The sequence below is a fragment of the Strigops habroptila genome, chromosome 1 (assembly GCF_004027225.2).
Source record: "Strigops habroptila isolate Jane chromosome 1, bStrHab1.2.pri, whole genome shotgun sequence".
Lineage (NCBI taxonomy): Eukaryota > Metazoa > Chordata > Aves > Psittaciformes > Psittacidae > Strigops > Strigops habroptila.
This window is the reverse complement of record NC_044277.2, coordinates 144,291,223-144,314,877: the sequence shown is the minus strand read 5'-3', so window position 1 is coordinate 144,314,877 and position 23,655 is coordinate 144,291,223. Positions and strand designations below refer to the sequence as shown.

Below are 23,655 nucleotides of genomic sequence, written 5' to 3'. Positions count from 1 at the left end.
ACAGCAGAGTATGAAGGCTCTCTGGGAAGTTCTGCACAGAGGCCAAACAGTGTTTAAGAGCTGGCATCTCTTAGGACTTTTTGTGCAGCCATATCCTTTCTCCAGCCCCAATGACACATTCATTTCCCATGAGACTAAAGGTAACTTACACCACACAGGATCAGTCATCACCTTAGCACTTTTGAACAATCTGACTTGGAAATCAGATACACTAATGTGACCTGGAGCTCGAGGCTTCTGAAAGGCAGCAATAAACCTTATTAAGTCACCACATTTCCTTCATTAACAAATAAGCTGCCCATAACTTTATGAATAGCAAATGAAATTACAGCTGAGACACACTGCTGCAAAAACTTCTGTCCTCAACGAGACACTTCTCAGCCACTGACACAAAGGACATATAATGCAAGGTTTGAATTGCTCATCTACGGCCATTGGAAGGCAGGAGATTTATTTCCATCTTAAAACTAATAGTAGTTATCACTATTAAGTGCTCACTCCTGAGAAAGTTGCTGACCTACCTCACAGTGATAGCATTCCACATGGTAATCCTTGTCCATGGACACAACCCGAATGGTCTCATCAGACCCCTATAAGCATTCAAGCAAAAGAGAAATTACAAAGGATTGCAGCAGGATCTGACACATGCACTCTGTTGATTGCTTCCTGCAACAATGGGAATGTTGAGGAAATGAATGTGGGCTGCTGGCTGGACACCACAAATAAATCCTGCCACCTGCAGTTATTTTTACAGTAAAGCTTCATCACTGACTGACTGCAGATATCCTCTAAAATGCAACACCAGAAATGTAAAATTCTCTCTGTTTAACAGTCACATCTGTCTCAAATCACACATTATGGATCCTCCATCCCTGGCAGTGTTCAAGGCCAGGCTGGACGGGGCTTGGAGCAACCTGCTCTAGTGTAAGGTGCCCCTGCCTGCGGCAGGGGGGTGGAACTGGATGAGCTTTAAGGTCCCTCCTAACCCAAACTTTTCTATGAATCTATGAATATTGATTTGGTAATTTCAATATATCACATTTCTCAGCATTTTCAATTAGTTTCGCCCCAGATTCATCTCCTCCAAGTATTAAAATGCGTTAGTCCCAGAGGGGTCACACATGTCATTCATGAGTGCCACCAGCATTTATTGACATGAAGGAAGGGTATCCTGGACATAAAACTAGCAGCAGTATATTCCTGCAGGAGATGAAAAAAGCAGCCTGGCCCAGCAAGAATAAGCTTTACTGTCAAGCAAAAGAAAGGTCACATCTCAACAACAGCATATGAGCTCAGGTCAAAAGGTTGCACTCTGGGGGAAGCGATCATCTCTCCCCATCCGCAAGGATATTTGCCTTGACGCAGGGTCAAGTGTGAAAGAGGGCAAGACCTGAGACATGATGCTTCCTCCCCTGAGGGGACATGGAATAAAAGGCTCTCACCTCGGAGGGCAGAATGGGAAGTCCACACGCTGCACACTTTGGAGCTAAAACTCTGGAAAAGCAACGAGAAATTGAAGGCAAGTTATGGATCAACATAAAAAGAGAGGCCTGTGTGTTGTCAGCGATATGATGAAAAGCTGCAGCTGCAAATAACTTATCCACAGGAAAGCTTTGCATCCCGAGATCATAAATTCATGTTAGCATTGATTGTAAGCAATGCTTGGCACACGTTGCTCAATCAGGCAAAAAGAGACCTTATCTTTTACATTTCATGCCAGAAACAACAACAACCCCTCTGTAAAATTCTTGGCTGCTAGTGCGAGATTTGGAAGACAGAATGAGGAGAAGCTGAGCAGGACCCATCCCCAGAGAAACACATCAGAATTAATGTCAGCCTTGGGGTGGGAAACCTCAGAGAAAATACTGCAGGACTGTATGGTTCCTTAAGGCCTTATAACACACCATTGTATGATAAATAAATAAATTACAATGCAATGCACATCATTTCAGAACAACGGTGGCACGTGGAGGCAACTCTCACCTTGGCACAACACAGAATAGTTCCAGGAGCTGCCTGAGCAAGACTCAATACTCTGCCTGCTCAGAAAACAGAGCAAAGGAGCAAAGCAAGCCAGGACACTCAAAATGTATGCAGCTCTAATATCATAACTACCAGCTAAGAGCACTGCCTTTTTATTTTACTGTCTAAATGACAAGTGATTTTTTAAGTGGATTTATCAGCTGTTTAATTTGGAGCTGGATAAAAGTTTTGCTTTGCAGGTTCAGTGGTGATTCTTTAAAGGCAAACTCAGCCTTTCAGCTACTCAAAGTAACTCACATTGATTTCCACAGGCATTCGCAGCCTTACTTTAGAGCAGACTAACTTCTGACATCACTGAAAACTTCATGACCACTATTTCTCACTATCTCTGCTCTGCCGAAGGGGCAGCTGAAGCTAAATGGCTTCCTCAGAGTTACACAGGAGTCAGTGGCAGGACAAGAAGAGAGACATCTGGAATGGGTCTAGCCCTATCCTCAAACTTGTACCTTCTAACCTGTCCCTATTTTACTAATCCACACTTCCTAACTAGCTGAAAAGCTGGATTAGAGGCTTGTTGATCGGAGCATCTCTGCCATTTATTTTGTCCTTACTTGTGGTAATCTCTGACGCAGTAGATTTTGTTTTCAGAGTCTACAGTGAATGGCACGCCGTCCAGACACTCATTGCAGACCACGCATCGGAAGCAGCCTGGATGATATGATTTCCCTAGAGCCTGCAGGATCTGCAACAAACCAAGAGACAGGAAAAATGCATGTGAACAGCCAGTAAAGGTGAAAATAACAAACACACAGCTTTATACCAGGCAATGCTGCATATTCATCAGCGGGGCTGTGTCTTTTTTCAGGCACCTCATCTAAAACATGAGTTAAGAAGGATGGAAAGGGCAGCTGAATCAGTATATATCACCTGTTTCCAGTGAAAGGAATTATTAGCATGGGTAAGAAGACAATTTAGAGTCTCAGTCAAGGCATTCAGCAATGCAAAGGACAGAAGTGATCAAATTTAAAGGAAAGAAAATAATTTCCAAAGCCAACAGGTGGAGAATACTTAGCAGGATCACAAGGCAAGACATACCAGGCCAACAAAAGGAAATACATCTTTATATTCTCTGAGAGGCCGAAACAAATACTATTGCTAGGTTTTCATGGTTCCTTAGATATCAAAGAGCTTTGTCTGGCTTCCTCATTTACAGAGTCTATGGAAACTGTTGAAATCAACAGCTGCAATTCACCTGCTGGCTTTGGGCAGCAAGTACTAGCTGAAATACCATGGTCCATCAGCTGAGTGATCAGCCTTCGGAGTATTAAGTAGCTCTTCCAATTGTAATGGTTTCCAGTGTAAGGAGGCAAGCAAAGATAATGAAGGATAAGCATGAGACAACTCTGGGAGGCGTGCTGTGAATTGACCACCCAGGAATTTCTCCTTTCTTTGCCTCAGTTGTAGTTTTACACCACCAGCTACACGATCATGGATTTGTCTCCCCCTGAATCACTCACATCACAGCTGAATGCTGCCCAGTGCTGGCTAAAGAGCAGTGCTGAGCCATGACCCACTCTGTGTACATGTCGAATGGATGGTACCTGTTATAGGCTAATGAGAACTGCCTGCTTCAGCAGGATGTCCATGCGCCTACTGAAGAGTTTGCAAGGACTCAGGCAGATCTAAACTGAGGTCTGGATCACATGTTCTGGGTCAAACTTGTTCCCCAGAGTATCAGCACCCACAAAACCCAAGACAACAAGACAGTAACTTCATCCTGAAGGCACACGGGAAGCCACAGGTTGACTACAGGAAAGACAGGCTCAGCAGAGCCACACTGATGCCCCACAGCAAGGGAGCACTTCCAAGCAGGAAGCATAGACAGGATTATGCATACACTGCCCAGGGAAGCCTGAAAGGCGATGAAGGAGCCGAAGGCTTTGCTTTTAACATGCATTGAAAACAGGCAGAGCAAAGTCTTTGCACCACACACAGCAGGGTGACAGCTTCACTTCCTTGCAAAGAACAGCAAAAGGATGAGCAGATTTTCTTTCTGCTACCAGTCTCCCACTGGGCAGACTCCCAGATACTGGCTATGAATATATTTTGCTTTTGGTGCATTCTTCTAAAGAGCTGTCAGATTTTTTTGTCTCCTAAAGCAATCATCACTTACCATGTCCATTATCAAATGACCACAAATGAAACATCTGTCAGCTGACTGCTGGAAACCAGAATACTGCAAGGACAAAAAAGAATTCCCTTAGAATTTCACAAGGGTAGTCGAGCATAAGCAACAGCACATTGTGGGATGTTATTTGCATGACCTTTTCCTGCATTCCATACACAAGCTAAATTTTCCAGTGCTTTTTTCAGTATATGAAGCTATGGATGGGTCCTCAGAAGATAACCTATGGAGACACCAGACTTCCAGTATTCAGAAGGAGTATGAGTTCCTGTTACTTCCAAGCCCTAAATTTAATTAAGTGTATAAATAAATACCATAAATGCACATGCAAATAAAGCATTTACTAATAACACCTACATGTTTATTTGACCACGTGAATCTACAAGCCAGGAACTTACTCGTGTTTATCACGTATTCACATCACAATATCTAAATATATAGTCTCATAAGCCAAATTCTTCCTTTGGTTTCACTGTTATAAGTCTACTGAAGCTTCTCCAAGGTCCATGGTATTGTCCCAGCTCCCTGTTAGGGTAACAATCAAGTCTGGCCCAGGGCAACATGTTGTTGCTGTTGCTGAGATCTAACAGTTAGGAACTGCCTGTCATGTCCACCACATGCACCTTGAACACAACACATCATCTGTCTGAGGTTTTGGTCCTGTCTAGCAGACATGCAAACTCAAAAACCAAAATGTTTTGGATGCATTTAGCCAATCTTTCCATTTTTAGCCTGTGTAGAATATACTGACAGGAGCAAAGAAGATTAACTCTCTTCTCTCTCACAGAAATCCCTAGACTTCCCCAATAACTAGGCATACGACTTTTCTAAGTCTCAGTGAAGGCTTAATCTACCAGGACTCAGGGCTAGAAGGACATATGGCTTTTTATCATCAAGTCCAACCTTTACCCCAGCACTGCCAAGGCCACCACTAAACCACGTCACTGAGGGTCTCATCTACACAGTTTTTGGACACTTCCAGGGACACATGTGGGCAGCCACCATGGCTGGGGCTGGCCCTGGGTAGATGGTGGAGCAGAAGGACCAGGCAGGATGCTGGACTAGAGCTGTGTGAAACACAGGCAAAGCTGAGAGGCAGAAAGGCTGCGTGACTGCCGGGGAGGCTGAGATGTACCAGCACAAGGGCCAGCTGTGTGCTTACCAGGAAATCTTCTTCACAGAACACCTTGCCATTGACGAAATAAAAAGCTTTTCCTCTCAGCTTTCGACCTGAGTAAAAAAACACAGAGAGAAGAGAAAGGTCAGCAGAGAGCAGGGAGAAAACATGAGCAAAAACTGGCTGCTGAGAATCAAACAACAATGAGGACATTTGAGCATGGCTGTTGCACAGCTGGAGAAGAGCATCCAACCCCAGCATGGTCTTCCCAGCCTCCAGCCTGACTAACCTCATCTCCTCTTCTACTGGCTGATGAACACGGATGGCGGGATCCAGGCAGCAGTCCCACCTCTGGGCAGGAGGAGGTAGCTTTGCAAGCCTGGACCACCTCCTGGCAAACCATACCACAAAATAACCTGGCAGAAGCAAGTGAGGGTACTCACACTGGAAAACACCCCAGGAGAGGAGCAAGGAGGAAAGAAGAAAAGGCATGGAGAGTGTGATCCGTACTTGACATTGTCCCTCAGAATGTCACACCTAGCTGTTCCTCTAGAAGGTGCCAGGTAAGCCACTGGAATACCCAACCACCCAGTCTGCACACAGCAGAGTGCAACACCAGGTCACTCAACACACTCCTCTGCTCCCCACCAGCACCTTCTCACTGCAGCTGCCAACAAAAGTTGGAAACCATCTAAATGAGTAAGCTTTTTTCAAACCAGAATGTTGTAACAGAGACAAGATGACAAAGTTTTTCCAAGAAAGGACTCTACATAGAGGGAAGATTTATATTTGCTGCAGCTTTTGTGTTTATGCCTCATGTTCGCTGTCTGTTTTCAGTTCACTATGGCAATGCCTGCTCACGCTGCCAGCACCACTTCTTCTGAGCACCCTGCCTTCCTCTTAGAGGAAAGGGCTAGGTTTTGTTTGCCCATAAAAAGCTGCTCCTACCTCTTTGCAGCCCAGCTTCCCTATTCAGCTGGGGGTTTGAATGCAGCCTAGCACTGGAGTGGCTCTGCTTGTGCAGCTTGGTCAAGGAGCCCCAAACACGTGCCCGGAGGCAATGCCTGGGAACAGCAGGAGCAGGACCTGCTGCAGGCTGGTTCTGGGACCTGCCAGGCATTGCCGTAAGGAAATAGGAACTGAGACATCAAAAGCTTCCTGCTTGATATGCTACACGTGGCATGTATCATGAAGTGATCATTGACTGCTGGGTGTATAAATGCTGATGACACACAAGATGGGTCTGGAGGGCACATCTTGGTGCTTTATGGCACGTACATACCTGGCAGCCTTAGACAAATAACCATGCTGGCTGCTAAGCTTTAAGAAAAGGAGAAAGCCAAGTAAAACCACTTCATAAACTACAATCTTTACTGTCTCCTGTGCACACCAGAGGGCACTCCCAGGCTGGGAAACAGCTCCTACTGCTCCTCGGGAAATGGAGATGCTCCAGAGACGCTCTGAAGCTTTGCCAGTGAATTCAGCCAGACCAACATTCCAGCAGCAGCCCTCAGTGCCCTGCCCAGGGCTCAGCAGCACGGCAGGTGGAGGACGTGGCAGCGTGTTTGTCAAGGAACCAGCTCCACTTTGCACATGCAGAATGGTTTGCACATTCTTCTGGAGAAGAGAAGGCTCAGGGGGGACCTTATCGCTCTCTACAACTGCCTGACAGGAGGTTGCAGTGAGGTGGGGTCGGTCTCTGCTCCCAAGGAACAAGTGACAGGACAAGAGGAAACGGCCTCAAGCTGCACCAGGGGAAGTTTAGATGGAGCTGAGGAACAATTCCTTCCCCAGAGGGTGCTCAGGCATTGGAACAGGCTGCCCAGGGCAGTGCTGGAGTCACCGTCCCTGCAAGTGCTCACACCCCGTGTAGACGAGGCCCTCAGTGCCATGGGTTAGTGGTGGCCTTGGCAGTGCTGGGGAACGGTTGGACTGGATGAGCTTGAAGGTCTTTTCCAAACTCACTGATTCTATGCTTCTATGCAGGAGCATCATGTTTAAGGTGTGGGTGTTGCTCAGCCCTGTGTTTACCAGGCAGTGCAGGAGCCAGAAGCACACTGCCCCAACACACTCATCGTCACCCATTCTCCTCTAATCCCTGCTAGGGACAGCCATGCTACCCAGAGGTCAGAGATGGCCCCGGGTGCCAGCCCGCATCAATGATCCTCGCATCAATGCAGACATCGGATGGGACACAGAAGAAATCCTGAAAGCATCCCACTCTGATTTCTCTCACCCACCCTGATGCTTTGTCAAGGTTGCCCCACCAAAACAGGACCTGGAGCCCAAAGTAAAAAGTATCTAATCATGGACTTGTTAGATTTGTGGCTCATAACCCAGGGTGTGTATTTGTATGATAATCATGAATCTGAGATTGGTTTGTGTTGGAAGGGACCTTAAAGCTCATCCAGTTCCAACCCCCTGCCACGGGCCGGGACACCTTCCACTAGAGCAGGTTGCTCCAAGCCCCGTCCAACCTGGCCTTGAACACTGCCAGGGATGGGGCAGCCACAGCTTCTGTGGGCACCCTGTGCCAGCGCCTCAGCACCCTCACAGGGAAGAACTTCTGCCTCAGAGCTCATCTCAGTCTCCCCTCTGGCAGGTTAAAGCCATTCCCTTTGTTCTGCCCCTACATGCCCTTGTACAAAGTCCCCTTCCTGTGTGCCTGCCCAGGCAGAGGTAAGCCTGGCACACTCACCAGCAGTTGCAGAGTCCCAGTTTCTGAGGAGGGGAAGGAGAAGCATGGGGATATGTGGGATTTGCAGCACCCTTGTCAATGTGGTCCTAAGCGAGTTAACAACAGTCTAATGCAGCATGAAGTACCCCCAAAATCTCCTGCTGATTTGAATCAGGATTTGGCTCCTAAAAATGAAAACCAAAACCCATTTGACTTTGATTTTAAATGACAGGATAGTGTGGGCTCCTTTTTAGTGCAACAGGCAGGTGCCCAAGTGACTTTCTACCTGTATGCAATGTCTCTCCTTACAGACAAGCCTGTAGTGGTGAGGAAAAACATACACGTGGAGCCACGCAATGAGATGCTTCCCTGGCCGGAGGCCCTGGCCGGTGCATGAGCAGAAGGGAAGCCATTCCAGCAGGAGGGAAGAGGTTTGGATTGCTGCCACCACGTCATTCTTGCACCGTGACAAAAAAAGCATTTACCAGCCATTCTGCACCGGGTGTATTTTTAACCCCATGACATTAGCAGGTTAAGATTGATGGCAACAGACCTTCAGAGAAGGTGCCACAGCCAGCGTGCTCTGCCTGGGCTACTCGTTCAGTCGAGAGATAAACCCCTTTATAGTGGGTTTGTAACTTGGCCGTTGGTGTAATGTGGGCCCATGAAGGAGAGCTGCTGACACCAAGAGCACTTTGAGGTAAGGGGGGATGATTTAATTAATTTTTTAGGGAAGAGGTGGTCATTTTGACTATTTTTCGCTCCTCTCCATGAATCCCTTCAAGCCCCTGGCAGAAGCAAAGAGGAAATGTGCCAAAACCAGGAGTCATCAGGTGCCCTGCAGCCACCATGGGAGCGGTGCATGTGAAACAGCCTCTGCTGCTCTCAGCCTCTCCCTGCCCACATCAGGATGGACTTCTGCAGCGTCCCTTTGAGATGAGGAAGCATCTCCTTGTCATACACATGGGAAAGCAAGACGCAGGAAAAGCTCACTTCCCCAGGCTGCGCTGGGGACTGTCCCAGTGGAGCTGGGAAATGCATGTTCTGGCTGCAGCCACACGAGTAAAACAAACAGCACTGGGACTGCCCCACAGCGCAGAGCAGAGGGGCAGCAGATCTGTCCCTGTGCTGAGCTCCCTGCCATGGGACAGTGCCTTAAGTCAAACAAGTCCCTCTCAAAGTGGTACTTGTCACTCTGTGCCTGCAGAGGCTGGCACAGGTTTTGATTCAGCACATAGATGCTGCTGTAATTACACCAAGAGGAAGGATTGAGAACTTAAATGGCCTAGAAGGAATCACATATTGATCACTGCCTACTTTAAATATGCATCACTTTAAACATGCATCATGATAACTACAGAGACAATCTCCTTTGATAAATCCAGGAACATTCATGCGTGGCTTGCTGCTTTCAGGTTTGATTGCTCTCAAGCTGCTGGCTCCTGACCATATTTCACTTTCACTTCACCCTGAATTTAGCTAATGTCCCACCTGGAAAAATTCAGACAATTAAAATTCTTTGGCATTTCAACCCTACCATCTTTACCTGCTGTGACAATCCCTGGTTCCTCTCCCATGAGCCCTGAGCTTTTATGTACTGCTCATCCCTCACACGTCTGTCTGATCTGTTTAGCTGTGGGATGTTCAGGATGACCTCCAGGTCCTTTCAGCACCAATTTCAGAGTATTTCAAGCTTAGTCACTAGTGCCTTTGTGCTAAAATAACACACTTTGCCTAGCAGCTGAAAATAGGCATACCATCAGGCTGCACTCCCGGGGATGCTGGTGCTTTTGTCCATCATTCTCTCAAATGACAGCTCTCTCCTTTTGAAGTTCACACAGAGAGGGACTTGCAACAGCCCAAGGAGAATGCTGGGAGATGAATCATTGACTTGCTGGGGAGCTGAACCCAACTTTGTCTTTTGAAGTTGCTTTTCCATTATTTATTAAAAGGACAAAGGGGTCACAAACCCATGTTTGAAGACAAGAGACTGCTCTCAACGCATATAATGGTACAGGGTCACGTCTGGCTCCCATGGGGATGCCCTATGGGGATGCACGACCAGGGCCCTACATTGCTGGGCAGGCAGTGTGGACCTCACTTACCACCTCTCTAAGTACTGTGGGGCTTCCTATGGTATCTGCACAGTAGATGGGTGAGAATCACTGCAGCCTGGCAGCAGCTCCTGGGTCCCTTCCATGCTGACAGCCCTGGGCCCCTGTCACTACAAAAACCAGGCTCTCTTAGAGAGCCACAGCTGTAAGATAAATTTGGACATGTGATTACTAATGGCAGGTTAAATACAAAAGGATTTCAGTTCTGGGTTCACTGGATGTAAGCTCCTGAAGCACTAATGGGATAGCAGGCTAGAAACTCCATCTAGCTGCTAAGAATCATAGGATGGCTTGGGTTAGAAGGGACCTTAAAGCTCATCCAGTTCCAGCCCCTGCCACGGGCAGGGACACCTTCCACTAGACCAGGTTGCTTTAAGCTCTGTGCAACCTGGCCTTGAACTTTTGGAGTCCCCAGTGGATACTTTGCTGACAGGCTGTATGGTGTCCTACCATGCATGACAGGCTAGGTCAAGTATCAAAGAGCTCTACTTAATCCCTGTCATCTGTCCCATTTCTGTTGGCCACCGTTAAAGCTGGATGCAGCACTAAGACTGGCACAGAAGTGTCAGTATTTCCAATCTGCTCTAGGGGCTGCATGAAAGGGTCATTCAGGTGCCTGCACATCCTTCAAATAGGAACTCAGGCTGTGATCAACTCACAGACACTCCAGTTCAGACCGAATCTTGGTGAAACCATATGCAGGAGGACAGGATATCTCCTAGAAGAAACTGTGCTAGGACATAGTAGCTCCATTACCATGGAAGATGTAAATGTGAAAACAGTCAGACTAAACAATACCAGCTGTATTGTAAATGTGAATAAAATGTCCTCTGTGCTCTCACCACACATTTGAGGTAGTAAAACCAAAAACCTCTCTGCACCAATCCAGGGACAGCTGCCCTGTTCCCCAAAATGCAGCAAAACAAGGTGGCCACCCCACCACCCACCAACGGGCATCAAAATGCACAGAGGCTCAGGGGGAGAAGGAGGGGGAAGCAATCTCTGTGTCCTCAGTGAATGCAATTGCATCAAAACTATACCAGAGAGCAGTTCTTAAACTGCTCTCCAGGTGTGGAAGAGGCCTCAGTGCTTATTGAGCCACTCAGAAAATTATCATAGGTATCATTAAAACATTATAAGATGACCTTAATAGCTCTCTACAGCTGCCTGACAGGAGGTTGCAGTGAGGTGGGGTCAGTCTCTGCTCCCAAGGAACAAGTGACAGGACAAGAGGAAACGGCCTCAAGCTGCGCCAGAGGAGGTTTAGGCTGGAGATGAGGAACAATTCCTTCCCCAGAGGGTGCTCAGGCATTGGAACAGGCTGCCCAGGGCAGTGCTGGAGTCACCGTCCTGCAAGTGTTCACACCCCGTGTAGACGAGGCCCTCAGTGCCATGGGTTAGTGGTGGCCTTGGCAGCGCTGGGCAACGGTTGGACTGGATGAGCTTAAAGGTCTTTTCCAACCGAGTTGATTCTATGGCAAGAAATCCCCTAAAATCTTTACAGCACAATTAATCCTATGCCTGTTCTTACCAAAATACAGTACTTTGAAGGTGACATTATGAAATAAAAAGACCAGAAAGACTGGAAATTTATTCCGTTAAAAGTTTCAACCTTTTTTCTCACATTGTCCTAATGATTTCAGACGTTCAGCCAGCACTAACACACATACAATCGACTCAAACCACTAACATGCTGGTAAAGCCCTGACTGCATCCCCCGTTGTGTGCTCTGAACACTTGCACCTTTCCAGCTGGGATATCTGCTGAGGACACATGGACCATGCCAAAGCCCCTTCAGTTCAGACCCCAAAGCACTGAACTGTGGCCAGGAGAGGAACAAGTACTGTCATCCTACCATGAGAGCTGCCCTGGCGTTTCTCATCTATGGCAAGCACTTCTTGTGCCAAACAGCGATTTCTTACCAGCGAGTTGGGAGACTGAAAACAAAAAGTCAGCAAGGACAAAGCAGCAATTTAGACTGGAGCAGAAACATGCACTGATGCCTTCCATGCTTCCCAAACTGTAAAGTCAGACACATCTGAATCCTTGCTAACATTAGTTTTGCTAAAAAATTATATACATAGTTTACTACACAGACTCTGGCATGATAATTTCATTGGGGGATGCTGAGTGCAATACTTTGCACTCCCCAGTTTGAAGATCTGCACATTTCTCATGTGCGTTGATCAGTGTCATGGGTTTATATCCAATTACAGGCAGTACATGCTGCCTCCACTAGAAGAGTTGGCAGTTTCTGCATCTGAAGATAAACATATACATGTGCCACAGGGAAATGCACATGGCAAGACTGGCAGCCCTGCAGCCTGGCATTAAGTCACAGAAAAAGGTGACTTTCTACTTGTAGAGTTATGTAGTGGTGTCAATAAAAACCATGGCTTTGCTGTTCCAGGGGTTATATACCAATACAGGACGTGCTTATTCAACATAATTAGCCCAAAGACACCAAGAGCTGCACTGCTCTAAGTAGCCATGCTTTATAATCTCTGCAGCAAGACTACTTAGCCCGAGCAGAGGGCTATGCTGCCAGACAATGCTGCTTTGATAGCTACTTCATTTAGTAAATGACACACAACTACATTGTGAAATAGTAAATAAAATATATTTATATGTACCCAGAGGGTGGTAAGAAACAGCCAACTCCTGTGTGATTTCAAGCTCTGCCACTGGAACAGCAGCCCTGTTACCCTTACCCAGACATCAGCACGCAGCTGAGCTTACAAAAACCAGAAAAAAGAAAGTAATGCAGTGATGTTGCCATGTCAAAGGCTGAATTCTGCAACTGGCAAGCATGCAAGCTTTCCACCTCTTTGCAAGATGGGTCCAAAATCTGCTCCTCGTTTTTGCTCTTCTGCTGTAGCTCAACATTGAACCTCCCTCAAACTACCTTGCAAGCAGTTCTTTCTTTCTGACTTCCTTCCTCGCCTACTGATTTCCTTCACAGTCATCTTGGACACTTCCCTTGCACTTTTTTAGCTTTTAGATTTCCTCTGAGGATCAAGTGGCTCAAGTACAAGATCCTTATGCTCTGAATTATGCTGCTAGCAGAGCTAAAAATGTCTGTTTCCCAGGCAAGCTGATATAAGCAGTCGGATATAAGACTGGCTCAATACACTAAAACACAACAGGTTAGAGTAATACTGTCTAGTTATATCTTTTATAAGGCCTCCTTACTACCCAAGTAACAAACATCAGCATCAGGAAACACCAACATGTTTTGTGTTCTGAGGAGCTATTAACAGCATCACAGCATCATTAGGGTTGGAAGGGACTGCCAACTGAAATGGTTAATGAGTAACAAACCATTTCGGAACTACAACTGTTTGTCCAACAAACTGAAAAGCAAAAGAAAAGAAAGCCAAGACGGAAACAGGCACCTTGAGCTTGCAGAAAACACTTGTATGAGTTTCGAGGAGTTTCTTTTTTAACCTACTTTCATGGCCCTCCTGTAAAGCAAATATAATTTATTACTAATCCTGCAGAAAAGAGTTTTTTTCCTCCCCCCCTCTGCAAAAAGCTGCCTTGTTTATGTCTCTGCCCTGTAACAAACAAGAAGATAAATGAGACATTTATGCCAAAGTAATCATTCTAAATCTGTTGTTGTGACCTCTAAGCCATATTTTCTGCATTACATGCCAGTGGCTCAGATAAAACAGTACATTTTTTCCCCTGACAACTGAACCCTGTAATGTAGCATAGCTCTGCTCAACAAACTGCTCTATCCCTGAACATATGTACATTGGTGTAGGAAATCTGGCACTATGAGGTATCATCCCTCACACACACATACTCCTTAGACCCTTTTGGTTTGCTGTATCAGGGAAACCAATGCACGTCTGGCCACAAATCCAACTACGAGTAACATCAGAAATACTCACTAAAATGAAACCAGCAGGACAGAGGATATAAATATCTGGAGGACAATATGCTTTACCTTAATAGGTAATTTTGTGTATTTTACTTATTGGAGATATTCAACGTTCCACCAGAGCAGAAATTTTAGGGCTGAAATCATGAGCAACCTCGACTTCTCAAAGACAAGTTTGTACTGGATGGTGTCCAAGCTGAACTCCACTTGACCTTAAAAGCACTACTTACTTTTCAGCTAGAAACCAGTGTTTCCACACAGGCTGCTCAAGACGTGCTTTGCAGCTAGACACACACCACCACCCGGACAAATGTTTGCTTTTCTGGCAGATAAAATGGTCTCATCATATCTGCTGCAGCTCCAGGGATGACAGAAAGCCTGCAGAGAGGCGTGCTCTCTCTCTGGGTGACAGCAGCATTTTCACTAGCCTTTTGTTCTTGGTTTTCTTCTTTCCATTTGAAACCTTTTGCCCCAGCACGTCATTTCAGCACATTTCTCAGTTACAGCCTGGGTAATAGAGAAGATGGGCTTCACTTTGCTAAATTTGGCTTCTTTCCATATTTCCAAGCCTTCAGCTGGCACCCACACCTTTTTGTCTTGCATTGGAAACCTTTGCAAAGGGTTGCCTTTTAGAATAAGCAACAAATAGCTGTCCTGTCAGCCCTTGCCAACCCACCTCATTAGAAATGGGATCAAGCTATTTTTTAACCAAAGACCATCAGAAGTACCCACTGATTACCTCTGCAACCACAAGCACCTCTCTAGCGCTGGTCTCCAAATAAAGATGGTAAAATCCATTCTCAAAGGAGGATCTGAAGCATTTCCTTCTAAAGCACCAGTTGCACAGTAGTAATTTTAGACATTTAAGACAGCTTGAACCTGCTGCCGGATTATTTTTAACAGGAGCTTTGTGTGCAAGCGCAGTTCAGAGGCTGCCCAGCCACAGAGGACAAGAGGTCCCTGAAGCAAAGCCCTGGCTGCAGCCAGGAATCCTCTCTGCAGGAGAGGATTTTGAATTCATATATAAGAGAGGACAAAAGAGTGAGCTGCCGACTTCTGAGCCTTCAGGAAACTGCCACCACATGCAAACATCACCTTTTCTTCTCAGTTTTCCCATCTTTGGTCGGATGGCAGTGAAATGCTCTACTGAAAACATAGGTGAGGCAAGGCAGCTGGTGTTGGACAGCTGGGAAATGACTGGAGTTCAAGGTTCAGCTATTATTAAAAAGCATACACATCTTTCTATATTTATGCCCACTTTACAGCTCCAAATAAAACACATGCAGTCCTGATGAGCTTACAACTCTAAATAAAACACAGGAGAAAAACCCTAAGACTCATGTGGGAAAACCAAATAGAAAAGCACCACAAGGATTGTTGTTATCTTTTCTCCCACCGTATACACAGCTATGTTTCTAAAAATACCCTACTAGCCCTAGAGTTAAACATGACAGAAGAGAAAAAACACTGTCTTACAAACACAGCTATGATTTGAAATCAAGTGGCCTGTTCCTCACCCCAGCTTCATCACAGAACTCCTCAAAAAGCCATTTAGGAGGATCCATACACTGTGGCATGCTGGACACTACAGCAGGTTCAAGTGTGTTCAAGGCCAGGTTGGACACAGGGGCTTGGAGCAACCTGCTCTAGTGGAAGGTGTCCCTGCCTGTGGCAGGGGGTTGGAACCAGATGATCTTAAGGTCCTTTCCAACCCAAACCAGTCTGTGATTCTATAAGCTTCTGATGTGGGTCTGACAAGCGGCTGGGAGCTCAGTGGGGCCAGCTGAACTATTCACCCTCCTTCTCAGGGCTAATCATTGCTGTTCCCAGCCTGACACCCTGGCACAATAACCGGCTCCCTCCCTGCAATCACCAGAAAGCAAGCTGGCAGAGACATGCCCTTCATCTCAGGGCATGGCTCCATTTCTCCAGAGAACGAACAGGCAAGGTGTGTAACCTTGGTCATTCACGCACTTGGATGCTTTGACTGGAGGTCCCTCAGAAGAACAAAATGATCTTAGTGAGTAGAAGTAACACATGCAGTGAAAACACTGTCACTGGATCGACCATGCAGCAGTTCCATGTGAAAAGATGTCTCTGGCACTCATGGAGCCCGCTGCCAATGCCCTTGGCACCGACCTGGGAGCCCTCCCTGGGGTCTGCAGACGGAAAGGCCAGAACGGCTGTAAAAGGCTGATGTGACAAATAAATGTCACATTTATGCTAGTCAAGGCATATTCACTGCTACTCTGAAAAAAATACTCTTACAAGTAAGAAAATGTGGCTGTAACTGAGAGGCAGAGGAATGAAAACAACCGGCCCCCACACTGGAAGGCAGATGGATGGCACAATCCAAAATACGTTTTCTACATGCCTTGCAACAATGATAGAATCAACTGGGCTGGAAAAGACCTTTGAGCTCATCCAGTCCAACCGTTCCCCAGCACTGCCAAGGCCACCAACCGTTGCCCAGCACTTCCAAGGCCACCACTAACCCATGTCACTGAGGGCCTCGTCTACACGGGGTGTGAACACTTGCAGGGACGGTGACTCCAGCACTGCCCTGGGCAGCCTGTTCCAATGCCTGAGCACCCTCTGGGGAAGGAATTGTTCCTCAGCTCCAGTCTAAACCTCCCCTGGTGCAGCTTGAGGCCGTTTCCTCTTGTCCTGTCACTTGTTCCTTGGGAGCAGAGACCGACCCCACCTCACTGCAACCTCCTGTCAGGCAGTTGTAGAGAGCGATAAGGTCCCCCCTGAGCCTTCTCTTCTCCAGACTAAACCCCCAGGTCCCTCAGCCGTTCCTCATCACACTTGTGCTCCAGGCCCTGCACCAGCTCCGTTGCCCTTCTCTGGCCCCGCTCCAGCACCTCAATGTCTCTCTTGCAGTGAGGGGCCCAGAACTGAACACAGGATTCGAGGTGCAGCCTCATTAGTGCCCAGCACAGGGGGACAGTCACTGTCTTGGCCCTGCTGGCTACACTATTTCTGATACAAGCCAGGATACTGGTGGCCTTCAAATCCATTCAACACCAAACAACACAAACAAACCACCTCCTTTTTCCCCCACCTCTGTACACCAAAAACGTTAAGCCAAAGCACCAGTGGCAGTCCAGACAGGGGATACTCACTGCATGCTCCGCACGTGAAGCAGGCATCATGGTAGAGGTTGCCCATGGCCTGGCAAGCCTGGTTTGCTCCATACACCCCCTTGCTGCACTTCACGCAGGTGCCTGGAAGAGAAAAAGGGAAAGAGAGGTCAGAAGCAGGACCTGGTGGGGTGGCTGGGTCACTGATGGGTGGCCACACTCGTAATTCAGCATGGAGGCTCGGCAGCTTGGGACCAAGGGGTTCATTGAAGCCACAAGATGCAGGTGACATTGGTGTCACCACCCTGAGAGATGCTGTTAAGACTGGTCATGACAGTCATCAAAAACAGCCCTGACTGGCCACAGTGACATCTCCTTCCTTCTCCCATGCTTCCCCACAACCTTTATACACATTTAAAACCACTTAAGGACCCTCCCAAAAGTCCAGGTGGTAGTAAATGTTGCTCAGGGCTGTTCACAGACCAAGTGTTTCTGCTACTTATTGCATAAAATAAGCTTGTTGGTTGCAATCGGTATGAGGAAAACACACCACTTAGACCCTTTAAATCTTCATGATTTCAGACCCTGGTCACATCTGCTGAAGGCCCTAAGGACTTCCCACTGAAACAGAGCTGGACTACCTGACACTTGCCTCTCTTCCCTCTGTCAATCACATCTGAATAGAGGCTGAATGTAGGCGCTACCTACAGACCATGTATCCTGTCCAGATGTTCCTCTTGCAGGACAAGGCAAGAAGGAAGTCACTTTTGAGGAGAGGATATCTGCTGCTGGTGGCAGCCGAGGGGATGACTCTCCGGCAGCCCATGGGGTGAAGGAACACCAGGAGAAGCACACACAGTCAACTTGTGGCTCTAAGCTGTCGCAAGTGCAAGTCCAAGCTCCTCCTCACACCCAGGCTTTCCTGCCACCACCATCACCTACAGACCAGGGTTAGCTCTGGAGCTCCAGAGGAGGGAGAAGATGACCACACTCAGTTGTTCAGCTCAGTGTCTTGCCAGCACATCCAAGCACATTTCCACCAGCACCCACTCTGGTGTGGGGCTCCAACCTGAGTGGCAATGGGGCAGATGCACAGTGGTGGTGGTGGGGAGGGAGAGCAGGGAGAAGACTTCAGCACTGCAGGTTCACAAAGGGTGTTGTGTGTTCACCTGGGGCCTCTCAAATCTCACCACATTTCCACATAACACTATTTGGATAACACAGTAAGAAGTGACAGCTGAGTTTCACGCCCTTGACAGCATTCACTAGCAGGACCTGCTCCCTTCACCTTACAGGGAGAAGTGCAGCAAGGCCGCCCAAAACCACTATTAGTGGTCAGGGAGAGAAAGTCTTGTCCAAGGAAAATGACACATCAAGGCAGTTTATTTACTCCAGGCATTACCCCATGATTGCGACAGACCAGTTTTAAAGCAGCATCACCCTTTAGCTACCTCTAAATGAGCAACTTCAATCTGTGTTTAAGCAAATAAACCCAGATCTACCCAAATGGGGTAGGACAAACAGAAGATGTGCTTCTGTCTTTGTTGTATGACAACCCTGTGGATGTGACTTCACCTCCTGGTCTCTCCTTCCACGGCTGCTCAGTCCCATTCACCCCAGATCCCAAAACTCCCTGGGGCAGGGACTGTCAGTCACGTCTCGCTCCTACTGGCCCAGGAAGAGGTACAGCATCATCTTGCTGGAGATCCTTAGTCACACTGTGGTTAACAAAACTTCACTTCTCTCAGGGCACCACAAGCGCTGGAGTAATTGCAAAGGTCTGGTCAAAGTTAGGAAGAAACGCAACCACGTACTTAGGTCAGCGCTGGAAAGTAACTCCCAACTCCAGCAGCACCACGCTGGCACTCCCAGGGTGCTTAAGAAACTCTTCCTCCTGCTGATAGCTGCGGCCATCAGTTTTCACATTACAGAGACAAAACCACTCAGGAGCCCTTTGCAATCGCACACACAGAGCTGCTGAAAAGCAGATACCTCATTTTCCCAGAGCAGACCTGGCTTTCTGTGCTGCAGCTGCCTGCGTGCACTCAACCAGCATGCTGAAAGCTGTCCCAGTGCTGCTCCAAGCCCCTCTGCACTCAGAGCCAGAGTCCAAACTGACACAGACCTTGAGAGAAGGCTGCAGAGAGTAATCAGTTACTCGGCTTTGTTCCAACCTGACCTCACCTGAAATGTTATCCTGGCTGTGAGCCCACCCCAGCAGCAGGCTGGCACCAAGTTAGCAAAACTCGCTGGTTCTTTCTGAACCAAGCAGATTTATCTCATTTACTGAAAGAAACATTTTAAGCAGGCGAAAGATAAATCATGCAGGCATTATAAAAAATACCAAAAAAAGACAAGACAAGACAAAGAGGATAAAATGTGGCTTTTCAAATGGATATGTTGTCCCAGGAGTGCATGCATCCAGCAGCGGCCTGAGCTGCTGTGCAGTCGTCTGACACAAGAGCTAATGGCTACCTTGCAAAATTCTCTCTAGACTACAGCAAATGCCAAGCAGAAAGTTTGGCGAGCAGAAAGACTGCCAATTTTGCTGCTCAAAACCTTCTTTCCACAACATTCACTAAGCTTTCCACAGAACCAATGGATTTACTGCACTCTTGAGTGCTGCATTTTCCCCTTCGCTATGCCAAGGAGCGGCTGCTCCAGAAAAAGTCACCAGCAGGCTCCAATTCCTCCTTTCCAGAAAGCAACCGGGTGACACTCCATGTGGATGAGCACCAAGAAGCAGGAGGCTGAAGGCAGCAGCTGAGGACAGGCTCAGCACACGTTAATGATGCTGGCAGGCATCTAAAGCCACTATATTAAATATCTTAATGCAAGTCCCATGGAAGGCAGAAATTGCCTCTGCTGTCTCCTGTCCATCCCTTTTAAGCTTTGGAGCATAGGCACTACCCCTGTGGTCTTCCCAACAGGATAGATGATATTCTGGCCACATCCTGCAGGAGCTGCCTGTGCTCCTGCATCCATACTCAAACCTTCCTCCATCTCCTGCCCCTGGACCATCCCTACCATCCTTCCTCCTTGCTTCCACTACATGCCCCATTTCATCCCCCGATGGAACCTTCCATCCACCTATTTAAATATTTATTTCAGCCTTTAAAACATGGAAAGTAAAGTCACAGAATGAAAGGGCTTTTAAAATAAATTGACAATGTTGTCTATAAAACCTGTAATGTACTGAATTACACAGCTATGTAATCACCAGCATTACTATAAATATTTATAGATGTCCTGTGGTAAGGCTGACAACTGAAAAATGGCATTATGGCAAATCTGTGCATAGTTTGTCTTTACACTTGTATCTGCTACATCTTACTTGAAAGCTGATTAAATCTCAAGAGCAACTGGAATTATTATAGAAATGAGCTTTTGCTTCCTCAAAATAAAACATTCTGAAGTATTTTAAGCAACACGCATGAGCCTTCATCTCTGACACTCAGCACACCTGGCCTGAAAGGGGAAAAAGAGGTGGCTTTTATTAATTTTTCCTTTCCAATTTTTTTTCCTTTATTTTCCATTCGCTTCCTGCTGCCAGAATGATTCCGTTCTTCCAGCTTAGGCTATGCAAGGAAAGAGCTATACCTGCTCCTGATGGTGGCCGGTGAACACGTGCATGAAGCCAGCCTGATGGAAGGCAGCGCAGCACAGGCCACATCCAGCCCCATCCCACTGCAAAACGGGCTCCGTGCCCTGCTCCAATGATTTCCTGACAGAGTGCTGAGCGTGCTTTCTGCTAGCCAGGGAAGGGAGTTAAAATGTCAGCAGCAGCCGGCCAGCCCCACATGCCGCTGACAACAGTCAGCAGCTCTGGGTGATTTTCTTGGCGTAGAGAAGCTTTGAGCAACAACTCCTGTCCTCGGTTGGAAGCAGAGGGATCCCGAGAGCCACGGTTTATGCAAGCTGTGACCTGAGCAGATATCCCCTCTGAAATGACAGCTCGGAACCTCAGACAATGTTATTAAGGCATTATTAAGAAGAAATGAAAGGTTTCTTTTTGCCACCAGGATGGCAAGCCCGAAGCACATGAGCAGCACAGGTAAATTCAAGCTTGGGCACACCAGCAGAATGGGAACCAGCTTTGGAAAGGGAAAGGGATGGGAATTGCTGATTTCGGCTCAATTTCTGCTGGCAGGGCAGCCGGGCCCCGCACAACAAAGCAATCTCTGTTCTCTTTCGCATCATGCGACAAGTAACTGCCTGCACTGCAGCTGAGCGCCTGAACAAAGAGACCTTTAGGGCAGAGCTGCGACCGAAAACAGGCCGTGGAAGCCACTTCCCAGTGCCTGCTGTATTCCACCTCGGCACTGCAAACCAGGAGGAGGGCTGCCACTGGGAACAGCCTCAGCACGCAAGATCAAACAGGTCCGGTGCAGACCTCAAGGGCTGTCAGAAATGAAAGCAAACCCGGTGCTCAGCCTCAGATGTCAGTGCCACCCTCTAAGTTCAACAAGTGCTTTTCCACCTACCGCTCAACTCAAAGCATTTCCTCTAAGTGTTGCTATTTCATGCTCATCAAAAAGAGCTCAGTTAGTTACTACACCCCACTTGCTAAAAGTTCCACACAAACCACGCTGAACAGCAGCATTTTCTGGGACTGGGCAGTGTGATTTCTTTCCACATGCCAGACATCACCTGTCTACAAACCCAGAACACAGATGGGGGTTTTTCCAGCAGCATTACCCTTCTTTTCAGCAGGTTCCCCTTTCTCAGCAACATCCAGGACAGCCAAGCTTTGCTATGGATGCTCCTGGTTGGGTTTGCTACAACTGCTGCTTAATTTTGGAGGGTCACACGTGACAGTGTGCTGCTTCAGTGGTGAGATTTCCTTGCCATGTCAATTGAGCCCCAGACAAGAGGAATGCAGCAGCAGGACCATTCTGGTGGTGTGGCTCTGCATATCCAGAAACAGCACTTGGAAGAGTAAGTCTGTCCGACCCTTTCCACTTCATACAAGCAGCATTTCCACGACCAGCCTGACTCTTCTCCATCACGCATAACTGGGTTTTGCCCGCTCCTTACAGGAGGCTGGATTTATAGTGAAGAACCCACAGTTGCACTTGGAATAACCCCTAGAGCCTTTGCACATGAGTATCTCTGGTATCATCCTTCCCATCTGCCCAGCCACGCATGTGGCTAATCCAGAAGCAGACCCTGATGCCTCTTGGTAGTCCTTCATGAGGACCCTTTTGAAGACACAGCTTCTGAGTTTCCAACCCACCTATTTATTCCAGGAGAACCAAGCCCTCCACTTGCACTCACATTTTCTAAAGACTCTGCTGAGAAAAGCCTTCACCCTGTCATACCCAATGTGATGCTCAGTTCTTTGGGTTTTACTTCAGACCTTCTCCAGAACCTGAGGCCACCTCCCCATGGCTCACCTAAGTCATTTCTACATCTGATTCTAAATCAGACACATTGTGTGCCTTACCCGCTACTGTGCAATTGCTCTTGCTGGAGAGTTGATTTCAAGGAGTTCTGGAGGCCCGTGTGAGGTTCAGTGCCTGGAAAACTTGGCAGTTTGGTGCCGTTCACCACTGAGTGACTGGGTTGTCACTCAATGGTAGCAAAGACGTGCAGGTACTCCCTGCCCAAAGAACCACAGAGCTGGTAAATGCAATTTTTCTGTATCATTTTTGCATGCCGTGTTCTTGACCCCTTGACTTTGCTGTAGACCAAGCACACACTGCCAGCAAAGTACAAAAATGCCATCAAACTCACGTCAGTGACATTTTAAGTACCTTATAGCAATGTCAGAGATAATGTTAACTCCAGTGCCACACGAATGAGGCTCCTATTCTTTTCAGTCCCCACTGCCACAGTATCCTGGCTGAAAGACCATTTGCTCCTCTGCTTCAACTCCTGCATTTTTCTTTCCTTTTGGTAGATTTTTCCTTAGCTTGCAAGCCCAGCTGAGCTCCCAAGAGGAAGGGAGGAGAAGTGCATACTGCTGCAATCGTGAAGAGCTGTATCCCAGGCAAATATTTATTTGTTTGGTTCCTTGCAGTGAGATAAGCTCTGCAATCTGCACACACCCACCAGTCCACATGCCATGATCCTTCCAGCTTTCCTCATTCCACCCAGGACCCACCTCATCCTGCCTCCCCCTCCTCTGTGCTGCAGGCAGGCATCATCTTTTTACAAGGGCATGTAGTGACAGGACCAGGGGGAATGGCTTTAACCTGGCAGAGGGGAGATTGAGGTTAGATCTAAGGAAGAAGTTCTTCCCTGTGAGGGTGCTGAGGCGCTGGCACAGGGTGCCCAGAGAAGCTGTGGCTGCCCCATCCCTGGCAGTGTTCAAGGCCAGGTTGGACACAGGGGCTTGGAGCAACCTGCTCTAGTGGAAGGTGTCCCTGCCCGTGGCAAGGGTTGGAACTATATGATACAACCCAAACCATTCTATGATTTCCCTCTAGCTATGGTGTTATCCTAGGAGCAGGTAGTGAGGGATGCCTCTACTCATTCCCAGTGGAAACATCGTTATCATCACCCATATACAAAACAAACCTCAGAAGAACTTTCATTTTAACCAGAAATTCTCCACTCGGCAGCCCTGAAATTACCCTCAATACCACCAACGCGTCCTGGTGTA

At 47.5% G+C, this 23,655-nt stretch overlaps 1 protein-coding gene across 2 annotated transcripts in view; it reads right to left on the bottom strand.

Annotated features, from left to right (window-relative positions):
• LIMD1 (LIM domains containing 1) overlaps positions 1-23,655 on the bottom strand; it is a 34,872-nt gene that overhangs the window by 6,445 nt on the left and 4,772 nt on the right. Inside the window, exons 2-7 of one of the 2 annotated variants that reach the window (XM_030511992.1) lie at positions 17,091-17,192; positions 5,331-5,398; positions 4,157-4,219; positions 2,595-2,725; positions 1,443-1,494; positions 522-590 (exon numbers count right to left, since the gene is read on the bottom strand). In XM_030511992.1, the coding sequence (XP_030367852.1) occupies positions 522-590; positions 1,443-1,494; positions 2,595-2,725; positions 4,157-4,219; positions 5,331-5,398; positions 17,091-17,192 (485 nt within the window). The remainder of the gene's footprint in view (positions 1-521; positions 591-1,442; positions 1,495-2,594; positions 2,726-4,156; positions 4,220-5,330; positions 5,399-17,090; positions 17,193-23,655) is intronic. The other variant, XM_030512001.1, reaches the window with a different exon arrangement.